The 13,374-nt window shown below is 38.4% G+C and overlaps 1 protein-coding gene and 1 long non-coding RNA gene across 2 annotated transcripts in view; both read right to left on the reverse strand.

Annotated features, from left to right (window-relative positions):
- The window catches only part of PPP3R1 (protein phosphatase 3 regulatory subunit B, alpha), a 39,129-nt gene that overhangs the window by 12,643 nt on the left and 13,112 nt on the right, over positions 1 to 13,374 (reverse strand). The window contains exon 2 of the mRNA XM_050314591.1: positions 1,527 to 1,566. Coding sequence (XP_050170548.1) covers positions 1,527 to 1,566 — 40 coding nt within the window. The remainder of the gene's footprint in view (positions 1 to 1,526; positions 1,567 to 13,374) is intronic.
- Positions 1,578 to 10,131, reverse strand: LOC126639604 (uncharacterized). The gene is made up of 3 exons (XR_007628845.1): positions 3,836 to 10,131; positions 3,709 to 3,733; positions 1,578 to 3,298 (listed from the first exon to the last, which is right to left on the reverse strand). It is a non-coding gene; the product is annotated as an uncharacterized LOC126639604 (long non-coding RNA).

The following is a 13,374-nucleotide window of genomic DNA, read 5'->3' on the forward strand; positions in this document are numbered from 1 at the left end:
ATGTAACTTAAACACAAAATTATCCTTTATAAAACAATACACCAAAGCAGCAAGTGCACCACCAGGCAGAGGTTACAAACCAGTGCCACCATGCAAACACCATAGATACATTCCTGTTCTCTCTCATGATTTAAACAACCATATCCTCAACACACATTTTAACCACAGTATATAATGCAAAAATCCTCACTTTTTCTGCAATAAATAGAGGCAAACAAGCTCAGTAATAAAACTTTAGGCTGCCACTTGTTACCAAGAATATAGCTTGGTCTAGAATCAGAAGTTAAGGACAGCAACACAGTAACAACAACTCCAGTAGAGACTAGCTAAAAAAAAAAAAAAAACCTCTTTAGAAACCAATGGAGCCGTAATTTAAGATTGATACATATGAAAACACTACTGAAGTCTTCCTCAAAAATGAAAACCCTGACCACATATCCGTATTTAACAAAATAGTAACACTGAGAGCATATCACAGCCATGCACTGCTGTGGATAAAGATTCTCAAGTGAGAACTGATGACTCAAATTATAATCCACATGGATGTGCATTAGGCATAGAGGACTTGCAAATTACCAGCTAAAGCCTCATTTCTCTGAAAAAATGTATTTAGACAAAGATTCCTCAGGGATTATTTATGTTATGGTTTCAGGTCAGTTAAGACTAGCACTGTGAAACCAGTCTAGAAAACAGTCCCCATCTTGAACTGCCCCATTTAAAAACAAGATCTGATTCACCCAAGATGAGGAATTTTATCAAGTGGTCCAATAAAATGCATACACAGGTCTACACATGTTTTAGGGTTGAAGAACATCATTCAAGGGAAAAAGCAGCTAAGAATAGGTGCCCTTAGCATAACACCACAGGGACGTTTCACAAGACAACCCTTTCTTTGGTCAGCCTTAGGCAAGAAATACTTGGTTATTTTTGCAGGGTGGACTAACCCCATGAGAGGGAGCAATGAACTTTATTCTCACGTGGCCAAAAGCAAGTAACACCAAGTGGTTTCTCACTAAACTGCCTGGCTGCAAGCACACACAGGAAAAAACTGCTCTTTTAGTCTCAACCTCTCTCTTCTCTCAGGGCACAAAGCCAGTTTAGGCAGTATACAACACACTTCACTCCTAACACACAGTACTGACTGCAACACGAGCTGCTCCACATCTCTGAGGAACTGGCACCAGGACTGACAGAAAAGCCCCAGAGGTTGAAACTAGCAGTTATAACACTCCACCCTACAGACATCAGAACTATCTTAAGTTTGTTTCATATTCTAATGGAACACTTAAAAAAAAACCAAAAAAAAATCCAAAAAAAAACCAAAAGCACTTTAAGTGATTTTTATTTTAAAGATGGACTGATTTTTGAGTTTACAATTGAACAGCAAAAGCTCTATTATTTCCAAAGGTATCTTTAACCCTTTCATTTTACTCTTTTGGTTAGTAAATAAACTGCATAACATACATGACAGTTGTACATATCCCTCTCCATCTAACAGTACAATGTAGCAAGTAAAAAAAACTTACAGTGTGAGCACATTTCCAAGGGGTAGCTTGCCTCATTTCCCTGAAACACAACAAGAAAAAAAGGAACAAAGTTGCAATTATTCCCAAATTAGCTTTAAAGTTTCAGCACTGTAAAAGTATCAGGCAATAAAGTTACATTGTTTATAAAAATATATCTTTTAGACTCACCAACAATGGGAAGTGTTTTATTTGGATAGATCTATGTTACCAAAACATACAAAGAAACATGAAACCATTGAGAGATCTCCCAGATGAGAATTCCCATGAAAATGTCAGTTCACACAACTATGGTAAAAACTTCAATCCCACATTCTAAACTCAAAAAAGCAAACACACTACTTATACACTCAGCAAATGCTATGTTTGAAGTTAAAAATATTTAATTTCAAAACTTCACAAAGCCTGTTTTACTATTTTATTTCATACACAGAAACAGACACGTCCTTACGAATTCCGATGACAAATCTTACTCAATTACCATAAGAAAAGCATTGTATATTTTTTCCCCCTGAGCCACATGCCCATTCCCCCCAAAAAGGATTCACACAGGAAGAATGAAGCAAAAGAAGTGTTTTACGCAACCAGAAATTCAGACATAACAGCTTTACATTTAATTATTTTTGTAATGTATTATGATAATATGTTCCTGGTTTGTATCTGAATGGAAAGTCAAACTACTATTTTTAGTCCTTGCTAAACTACAACACAGCAATAGCACAAAAAATTAAAACTTTGAGGGTATCAACACTTTAAATTTGCACACACTGAAATCAACCTGAACTGCTGACACATGAACGCCAAAAGACACTAAAAGTTGGTATTTTCCCCCAAATGCCTCACTTTGAGCCAGAGAAGATCACAATACACACACACTTGTTTGAAACCATTAGCAAAGGAGCGACCAGATAACTGAAGAGATTCATAACCATTTCCAAAAAAAAAAAAAAAAAAAAAAAGTCCTTTTAAGGGAGTGTTTTACACAAGAAAATAAAACATGTTTCAGATGAGTATAAGACACGTTCTATTCAGCAGTGATTCTCTCCTGGTGTAGAGCGCAAGGGATTCCACAGCTGAGCACTTGCTCATCAAAATAATACAAAATGGAACAGAAATACAGAGGTAACTTGACAGAAGAGGGGAAGGGGGTGGAAAAAGGAAGAACTACATTCAGCCTGGAAGCATGAGGCTGCATTTCCTAATTAGGACAGAAAGGGGCAGAACAAACATCTCGTGAATCTAAACATGTCTGAGAGCAGAAGTGTTGCTTGGGGAGGGGGGCGTGTTTGAATTTTTTTTTTTTTTACCTCCAGTACACTTTCACTTTGCTTATCCCCCACAATCCACAAGCTCTGTAGCTTCTTTAAAGAAGTTCCTGTATTTGCTTTTTAAGTAAAGTAGCAGAAGATACAGCCTTAACTTCTTCCGCAATGCCTACTCAGAGAGAGACAAAGTAGTAGAACAAGAAATGTGGACAAGGACCCTCAGGTCCCTAAAAATTCAGAAGCATGACTGAGGTATTCTGCAGGAAATCCAGCAGAACAGTGCCACATGGAAAATCTTGGATGGAACCCAACCAAAGTCTTAGGAAAAACAGCAAAGACCAAAACAGGCAGCAAAAGGCAAGTGTCTGTATGTGAATACGAAAGGGTAGGGGATTTAAAATGGGGGAAAAGCAGAATTTTGAAACAAGAAGAAACAGGAACCAGGGGATCCAGCTAGGCTGCTCAAGACACGAGGTCATGAAGAGGCAAGAAAAACACCAGACTGGAAGGCTGCAAATTAAAGGAGAAAGTTGAATTAAAACCAGTGCATTTATGCACATGCACACAAATAAACAATCATAATTACATTAGAAGACTGTTCTGGGCATTTACATCCTTGTTCAGGTATTGGGAAAAGTTAATTTCTAGTAATCAATCTGCCTAAAGAAACATAAAATGCTTTTGAAAACTGAGCTGGAAAAAACAAAAAAAGGGGAATCATTTTCAGTTCATGAACTGAGTGTAATGTTTATAAGGATCCTTACTATGCATCTAGGTGCACATGCTAAGCCATAATCAAGTTATCTAAATGGAGTAGCCTAAAAAATACTTGGAGAGCAGAGAAAACAGTGAAATAAACTTCAGCTTAGCTTTTCTGTGAACTAAGTTAGTGATAAAAAAGATGGGTTAAGAATACTTACCTATCCAGGGCTGGATCTTGGATACCTAAAAAAGCAAAAAAATCTAGTAAGGGACAGTGTAAAAATTACATGATTATTCCATATTTGCCATATAGTACTGAAATAAAGTATTTTAAAAAGTAGTTACCTGGCACTGATATGCTGCATTTTCATCTTGACAGAAGGATCCAAAAGTCTACTAAAACTTAAATGCTGCTGGTTGCAGGGTTTTTTAGTGCAAATATTTGAGTTATTCATGCCAAGGTTCCTGTTTGCACAGCTGTGACCTGCACAAACACAAAGGTGTTGCTCTATACCAAAGCCTTGATCTTCAGAGATGAAGATGAATTATTTAGTCTTGGGGGCAGGAATTTTTCATCATATTCTGAGCAGTAGTACAAGAAGGTCACTTGTCCCCAAATACAATCAGTTTGTGTACACATGAGACAGAAGATAAGCCCTGAAACACAAGCACTAAGTAGGCTGAGTGTCACTTAAGAAAAAAAGAACTGTTTAAAGGGTAGTAGGCAGTAAGTAAATTGGAAGGTTAGAGCTATAACCACATTAGCATGTTATGAAAAAAGGAGGGAGGGAAGCACAGCTTCGAGACTTCATCAGATACCTAAAGAGCCCTTTAAGAAAAGGCAAAGAAACCAGGTACACATTTTCATCTGAACAGTTTTAATAAAAAGAATTACCCAAGTTTAACACTAGGATGAGGCAGCATTCTAAAGAATGTTGAAAAATACTCCTTGTGATTAGACGCACTAACAAAATTTGAGAGCTACTGCAAAGCATAACCAGAATTATGCACCTTATTCAGTAAAATAACACTGCACTGAAACTTTATTTTATAGTTTTAAGATAATGATACTCATTTATAAAGACAAAAGCCACTGTAAAATCCAAGAAGATGTCATTTTATCTCTGATAAAGTAGTTGATTTATACAAGAGTAACAAGGTTCTTATACAACTCATAAGATCGTCAATTTTAAAACCTCATTATAATATTAGTGTTTCCTACCAGATATATTTAGTATACCTCGCACAGAGTGAGATTATCCTCTCATATACACCCTATCAGCACATTTAGAAACGAATGATACATGGTTTGTTGAAGAAATGCAGCTTTTACAGAGTCAACAGTCCACAACAGATTTACTTGGTACCTACGCCTAGTGTAAAACACACCTTCCTCAGCTGCATCTGGGCATCACCACCAGACTGCTGCTCTTCTCTCCACCTGCCCCATTAGAACAAGGGGCTGGAATATTAAAGATCCTTTGAGTAGCCTTGCCCTTTTAGAATAGCCTTGCAATTTTCTTCCATGAGCCCTATGAGTTATTCCTGCTTAAACAGACGCAAAATCACAACTTGTAGATAGAAATAAACACAGAGCAAGGAACAGGCCAGAACTTACTAACAGAAGGCTGACCCAATTCTGAATACTGCAGAAACACCTGTTTCCTGGAGAGAAGTCAGAACACATCACTGAAGTAGTTCAAAAGTCTACATGACATGTGTTCCTTTAAGAACCGAAGTGTTCTCTGCAGTTTTCTTCTCTACCAAGTACTCTTTTTCTCCTTCCACCAGCTGTGCCTTTTTACTGATTAACGATAGCCTCTTAATGGACTTAAGTCTTTATTTCTTCTGTAGTTTATCCTCAAAAATGTGTTCCTTGATTTTTCCTTCTCTGGTAGTTATTTCAAATACGAATCACTCTCTCTTCTTTAAGATCAGTTTTGTACGTGCTCCTTCAAGGTACGATAGTTAAGGGCAATTATCTTGACAAGTTTCCTCTTAGTGAAAGACATGATCTGTGGATAGAAAATAAAAAAGGAAATTAGCAATTAGCAAAATTAGCAACAGAATCTCAATTCTTAGCTGAAGCTGCTTATACAGAACAGCTTGTACACACTAAGACATGCCATAGCAAAGTAGTTCTTCAGCATACATTAGCAGAACCCTGTTTCTAGGTCTGTTTGATTGTATGTTACTTCTCTGCATGATGCAAGATCTTTTTGTCAGTAGTTCAGAGACTTAAATTACAGTGTCAGCCTTCAATTAGTTTTCTGCTTTTATACAAGCAGAAATTGTGTTTGAATGCCAGCAAGCCCCAATGTCACCTTAGGACTAATCTCAAATTTAGTTCTCCAATGGGGGTGTATGAGTGACTACAAATGAAAATTAACTCCTGGACAGCTTAAAAAGTTATAATGTTTCAAAGATTCTGATTTTTATCCACAGCCAGACAATAAATTAATTCAACAAGGGGCAAGAGTGATCTCTAATCTGTTTAGTACATCTACAGGAGTAGCTGTCCAAGATTTATTTACTCCTTTCTGCAGTGACAAACAAAGCTCATCCTTGTAAACGGCCCTAAACACGCAAACTGCCTTGTCACACCTCTGCACCAGATGTTTCTGTATTTGTGTATTTGATGCAAGGGCACCTCATGGGCTGTTGGCAACACTCCTGTATGTTCTGCTTTGTGCATATGCTCCTACACCTCCTACCTTACTAATTATCTTTGTTACCACAAGAAAGAAACTACAGCAGGCAAGTAAAGCAGTTAACCAAGCCACATCAGCTGGGGGCATTATCAAGATAATCAACTCAGCTCTCAAGTTACACAAAAAGCTGGTTTTCATCATCCACTTCTATAACTAGACAAGAATGGAAGTGTTAAGAAGAGATGGAAGAAGGTGGCAGTCAATATTTAAGAAAAGCCTATGCAGAAGACCCTCCTCCCTATCCCACAAGCACACAATATGCTTCTCCATCTTTTCTCATTCTTTTCCATACCACCAAAATTAATGACTGATGAAAATTACCTGTTGCAGAGAATTCTTCCTCCTCGTCCTCCTTCGAGCTCATTCTCCATGTATTGCCATTTTCACAAAACTTTAACAATGAGGAACTGCCAGCTTGGTGAAGAGTTTGGTTTGATTTTGGTTTGTTTTTTTTTTTTAAAAAAAAGTACTTGAGCTTTGGCTGTCAGAGGTTGGCACTGTATTCTTCATCAACAAACAGCAGGCAAGTTGGCAAACTAGAAAGGATGGTGTATGTTAACAAGCCCTACAACACTTTTGCATGAATAGAACATGCCACAGACACATCCAGAGACACATCCACAGTGGTTTAAAATTAATTTCACACAAAGCTCAGGAGGCTTTAAGCCACTTTAATAAATGAATTTCTGAATTAATGTTGGTCACAAAAATATGCAAGATCTCACCTACTCTAATTTATACTTTTCATATGTGACTTACCAGAGCAATTAAAGCCTAAAAGGAGTTTACTAAAGCACAGATGAAAGACATACCTGAAGTTTCTGTAGACACCAGAAGAAATACAATTTAAAACAGGAAAAGCAAGAGTAAGATTTGAGTGGAAAAAAACCAGCAAGAAAAACACTTATCTACCCTGTTCAGAAACAGTATTAATATACTTATACTTGGCCTTTTTGGTAAATCTAATTAGAAGAAAAAAAACCCACACTCAAACAAACTACCCAACACAGAGAAGTTGTGTCAGCCCAAGAGGAGTCTGTGAATCAAGAAAAACACGTCACTGATTATCTTCCAGGGTATTTAACAGAAATATCCAATTTATACATTACAAAAGGAAACTTGTAAAGGAGATATTGATAAGATCCCTAGGGAACTTGGCATTTGTGTCTGACTTGGAGTAATTAAAGTCGCCCTTTAGGCTTTTTATTGCAGACACTACAGAAATCTGCTTAGAACTGAGATATTCCAACAGCTACCTGAAAACAAGACTGAACTTAATATAAGAGCTAGTAATAGTGCAGACTAACTCCCAAAATTTAGAAAGTAACATTAAAACAACTTGGTGACTTCTGTGTTGTTTTATGCAAAGCAACTACTGGGCGCTCACTTTGCATAGAAGCATTCAGGCACAGAGAGAGCAACTCTCCCAAACACTTCCTCCTTGGAATTAGCAGCTCTCCAGCACAAGACTTCAAATCAAATACAAAGAAAATAAATCCACCTCTGAGTTTCTTATGATCATACTAATGCTGAGATATTGTGATGCAAAAGAATTAAGTGAAACCAAGAAATGAGAGGGCATTATGTTAGACGGCCCGTGGGAGTTCCAAGCAACTTCAGAGCAGCAACAGTTTCACTGTTGACCCCAAATTCTCAGCCTAGTTTCTAAGATCCTGACCTAAAAAAGGAATTAAAGAAAGAGATAAAAATGCCTGACACCCACCTCACATTCAGTAAGTTCCAAAATTAAATATCTCCTAGCAGTATGCTGTACTACACTTGCCAGTCTTACATTATATTTCCAGGTCACCAACAAATCCATTCATCCTGAAGCAGGGATAGCATGACAGCAGTTAAGAGGCCAGGCTTACAAGCTGAATCCAACTCAGATGACAATTTATTGAGCCTCCACAACTACCTTGGCTGTTCAAAAGTCCAGTATAGTTTCTGGCACAGGACTGTCAAATCTGGGCACCTTGTTACCCTTTGGTGTGAACATTCAGTTACAGACATATGAAACAGACCGAATTAAACAGGATAAAAACAAGCAAGGAATTCTTATAGATTATCCAGAAAAGTAAATAAATAAGGAAAGAAAAGGAAGAAAAACAGAGAGGAAGCAGTAATGGTAGCAGGTAAGTAGCACAGACCACAAGCGTGACAGTAAAGGACTCGGGCATTTCTTTAGTAAAGAGTTGTGCTCCTCTGGACTTCTTTGAGTAAAAACTACCATTAAAATAACAGATTTTTATTATTAACACCACTATAAAAGCTAGAACCTTCATAATATATTGAATTCACAGAATGGCACGGGTTATGAAAGAAAACAGAACATGGTCCATTTACAAAGGAATGAACAGAATTTTTATCGAAAAGTATCTACCATTTGTTTCTTTAATCAACCAGCAAAAAGGTGTACATTGCAGCAGTGGATTATAGTTATTTTCTCCTGGACCACTAAAGACAAGATACAGCAACAAGAGCAAATTATGAAATTTATGTGTTGACCTTTTTTAAATGTTGGTATTTAGATTATCTTGGGTGCAATGACACAGTGCATGCAGGACAACCAAGGGAATCAGGCCCAGTCAGCAGGGGGTTCATGAGGCAGGTCCTGCTTGACTGGCCTCACCTCTTCCTATGACAGGCTGACTCACCTGGTGGATGAGGGAAAGGCTGTGGATGTTGTTTACCTGGACTTCAGTCAAAGCCTTTGACACTGTTTCCCCAGTTCTCTTGGAGGAACTGCCTGCTCATGAGTGCACTGTTCACTGGGTAAAAAACTGTCTGGAGGGCTGAGCCCAGAGAGTGGTGGGGAATGGAGTTACATCCTACTGAAGGCTGGTCACTAGTGGTGTTCCCTGGGGATCAGTTTTGGGGCAGGTCCTACTTAATATCTTTGTCAATGATCTGCATGAAAAGACTGAGTGCACCCTTAGTTTGCAGACTACACTACATTGTGTGGGACTGTCAATCTGCTGGAAGGTAGGAAGGTTCTGCAGAGGCATCTGGACAGGCTGGAGCAACAGGCTGAGGCCAATAGTGTGAGGTTAACAAGGCAAAGTGCCAGGTGGGTCCTGCACTTGGGTCACAACAACTCCACACAGCGCTCCAGGCTGGGGGCGGAGTGGCTGGAAAGCTGCCCAGCGGAAAAGGACCTGGACGTGCTGGTCAACAGTGGCTGAACACGAGCCAGCGTGTGCCCAGGAGGCCAAAAAGGCCAATGGCATCCTGGCCTGTATCAAAAATAATGTGGCCAGCAGGACTAGGGCAGTGATTGTCATCTGTACTCGGCACTGGTGAGGCTGCACTGAGCAATCCTGTGCTCTATTTCAGTCCCCTCACGTCAAGAAGGGCATTGCGATGCTGGAGCGAGTTCAGAGAAGGGCAACAAAACTGGAGAAGGGTCTGGAGCACAAATCCTATGAGGAGCACCTGGGGGAGATGGGGTTGCTTAGCCTGGAGAAAAGGAGGCTCAGGGATGACCTTATCACTCTCTACAACCCCCGGAAAGGAGATTGCAGCCAGATGAGGGTCTGTCTTTTCTCCCAGGCAGCCAGCAATAGGGGAAACAACCTCATATTGCACAGGGGAGGTCCAGGTCAGGTAACAGGAACAATTTCTTCACTGAAAGAATGGTTAAACATTGGAAAAGGCTCCCCAGGGATGTGGTGGAGTCACCATCCTGGAAAGTGTTCAAAAAAGTGAGCGGATGTGGCACTTTGTGATATCTTGCAATATGGATTAGTGGGCATGGTGTTATTCACTCAAAGGTTGGACTTGATGATTTTGGACATCTTTGCCAACCTTAATGATTCAATGATTATTTTGTACCTTCCTTTGAGCTGTTAAGAGTTGTCTGGTTATACAGAGATAAAAAAGAGTCAACAGCCGCCAAGCTTTAGGACGCACCCTAAACAAAAAAAAAAAAAAAAACCTGCCCCCCAAAAATAGCCCCCCCCCCAAAAAAAACCAAAAAACAAAAAACAAACCAAAAACAAACAACAACAAAAAAAACAAGCAAAAAAACCCAAAACCAAAAAAAAAAAAACCCACAGCAAAACCCACCAAAACAAAAATAATAATTAAAAAAAATACGCACACACCAAACAAACAAAAAACCCTTAACCTTGCTTTTAAATTATTCCAAGTGGTTTTAGGACATATTGGCTGTTATGAATCAACTATGACTGGTCACTGGAAAAAAAAGTAAGGCATAAGGAAAAAACGTTGCAGGAAGGCTACTTTGCTTCATTTTGAAATTTCAGTAATGATTTAACTTATCTGACTCAGCTGTAGCCCCATCCTTGAAGCTTGCTGTGTTGAAGACTCTAAACCCAGAGCGTCAAATAGAGAGAAACTGAAAACTGCCATCACCTAATTCCTGCACCTTAATGCAAAAATGTAATTTTTCAAGTCTTAATTTGCCAAGGGATTGCTAATCTGCTCTCCTCTGCTTTTTCTTCACATACACAATTACCCAAATGTTGATCCCACAGGAGCTGAGAAACTGAGAAGCATGTTTTTAATGGCCCAGAAAATGTAGTAACTGAAGTGTCAAATGCTTTAGAAGTCTAATAACCTTTTCTCTTTGAACAAAAAAATCATCTAAAAGAGCTGAAAAAAACATACATGTTTCATTTGGGATTAAAAACAAATACTGTATTTAGTTAACACATTGTTGTCCAATCAAGGTTTCCTTCAAAGAGGCAGAGGAATTTTCCATTTTCTGGCAGGTACAATTTTCAAGATACAACTTTCTAGCATACATATACATATAGATACATCCACAACTCCTCAGCATCTCTGTTACACTTCCACTTAGCTGTTTAATACCAGTGACATAAGACTGCCAATCCACTCTTCCATTCCACCTTCGTGCTTGGATCCAATCCCCATTTTGAAGACTACAGGATAAACTGTGTTGTCCCCTGTATCTGCAGATGAGTGTGATCATCATCCCTTGAAACTTTGCCCCCTATGGTAACTTTTTGCCCAACACTTTCCATTACATTTCTTGTACAGTTCACTAGAATTCTGAAAAACCACTGAAATTGTGTCTATGCTCAGTTTTTATGTATGAACTTAACTCAAATTGAAAACTATCACGGTACAAAAGGTCTTACAGCTGCTGTTAATATTCTAACTCAATACCTCACCTGAATGCTAATCAACAGCAAACATCAAGGAAGGCTATAAACATTTTGTAGTCAAAAAAGGGCACTGCTGGAAAAAAAAAGACACCAAAATTAAACACAGCTTCCTTTAACTTACCTTTAAAAGGAGAAGATTTCAAGTTTTAAATGTGTTATCCCCAAACAGCCTAAACTTGTTGATCCTGCCTCTAAAGAAAACACTCTGACCTTCAGTACTGAAGGAACTCAAAAAAAGATTAATACCTAATTCTTCAACATGGCATTTAAATTGCAGACATCAGAGATAATGAACCAAGGCAAAGGGGATTGCCGGATTTGGGATTACAGTAGAGATCAGGTCGGGTTAAAGCTGTTACAGCACTCTGACATTGTTGTTCATTGCAAGTATGCAGAGCAGGTGTCAAAATTCACTTTGCCACATTTAAAACAGCAAGTCTTATTGCAAAAACAAAACAAAACAAAAAAATCTTTATTTTGGATATACTTATTCCATTTGCTCATAAGAAAACAAGTGATGATTCTTCAGAATATTCTTCCCTCTCACATGTACATCAGGTTCTACCACATCCACCCTCAGGAGGCAAGAAAGAATGCACAAGCCTTAGGAAAAGCCTGCAGTTTACTCCTTAGTCACCATCTAATCCAGTCATGCCTCTGCTCAAGCTCTGTCAGTCATTTTAAGGGAAACCACTTGTCCCCTGGCTGGCAGTTGGCCAGTCACTTCTGCTATGCTTTATTTAAATCCTTCACTGTCCACGGGGCTCCTCCAATGTGAGATATTAATGGCTTAAGGCCATCACAGTCAAGTAACTATTCTAGGATATCACAGGGAAGCCCTGAACCAACGAAGCAAGAAGCAAACCTGAAACTAGAGAAGGGTACTGATGCCAAAGTCTCTACCAGACAGGAAAACTAAAGGAATCAAGGTTGTAATTATAAGGGGTTTCAGCCTTTATCTTCAATACACGGTTTGGCTTTATTAATATTAAAGGAAACATAGATATAAAAACAATTTCAAATATAATGTTTTATTCAAATAGAATAGCCCTGCTCATTTATTTTTTTCATTTTTTAAATTTCCAGTGTTCAGGACTGAAAAGTAATCCATAGTTTGTCCAGTTACAGTAGGGATTTTACAGTTTATATTAGTATACATAAATGCCATGGTTTTTCTTATCTGAACTCACAATCGCTGAATTTACAGCAAAAATCCAAACTTGCACGATCTTGAAGGTATGATAAAGTATTTGGTTTGATATATAGGCACACAACACTATTTACTCATCAGCAGATGAATAAAAGGTGTCTCCCAGAAAAAAAAAATAGTCACCCAAGACAGAACGAGACATACAGAGCCAGCAGAAACACCACAGAAAGCAGTTTGCCAAGCTGCTTTAGAAGAATGTGTGATCAAAGATAAAAACAGCTTTACTGCAAAGTCCTTTTCCTAACTTGGGAGGACAAAAGGAGCCAAGTCAAAGCATACACTGATAATACCATTCACAGATATGTATCTATCCACACAAACCACCTCATACAAGCTTGATGAAGCCATAAGAAAAGCCTAAATAACTAAATTACTTCAAAGTTAACTCAATAGTTACATCTGTAACATGTGACTATTCACATTTTCTGTTCTATTTTACGATCTCCCTAATAGAGCTTCCAGTATGTCAGGGAGACAAGAAAATAAACAGTGCTAGAGACAAACACAGTGAGCTTTTATAACAAGGTGAGGCAGAGAATTGATTGTGTCACATATAGGAAACTAACAAATTAATCTTATTTGAAGGAGAAAAGCAAAACTTCATGCACATGAGAAACCATAAGCTCTCATGCAAAACAATAAGAGCTCTCACTGCAAAAACTTGCATAAACACAGTAATCTGTAAATAAAACCTGAGAGAAAAGCAGTGACAGAAACAAAAGTGTTAACTCTGTCAGCTAAGGTACAATTCACAATTTTGCTTTTGGCAGTTCCCAGCTGCTACTTTTTAGAGGCAACAACCCAGCCTGC

Source organism: Myiozetetes cayanensis, unplaced genomic scaffold, assembly GCF_022539395.1.
Source record: "Myiozetetes cayanensis isolate MyiCay16 unplaced genomic scaffold, myiCay2020 scf2-11, whole genome shotgun sequence".
Taxonomy (NCBI): domain Eukaryota; kingdom Metazoa; phylum Chordata; class Aves; order Passeriformes; family Tyrannidae; genus Myiozetetes; species Myiozetetes cayanensis.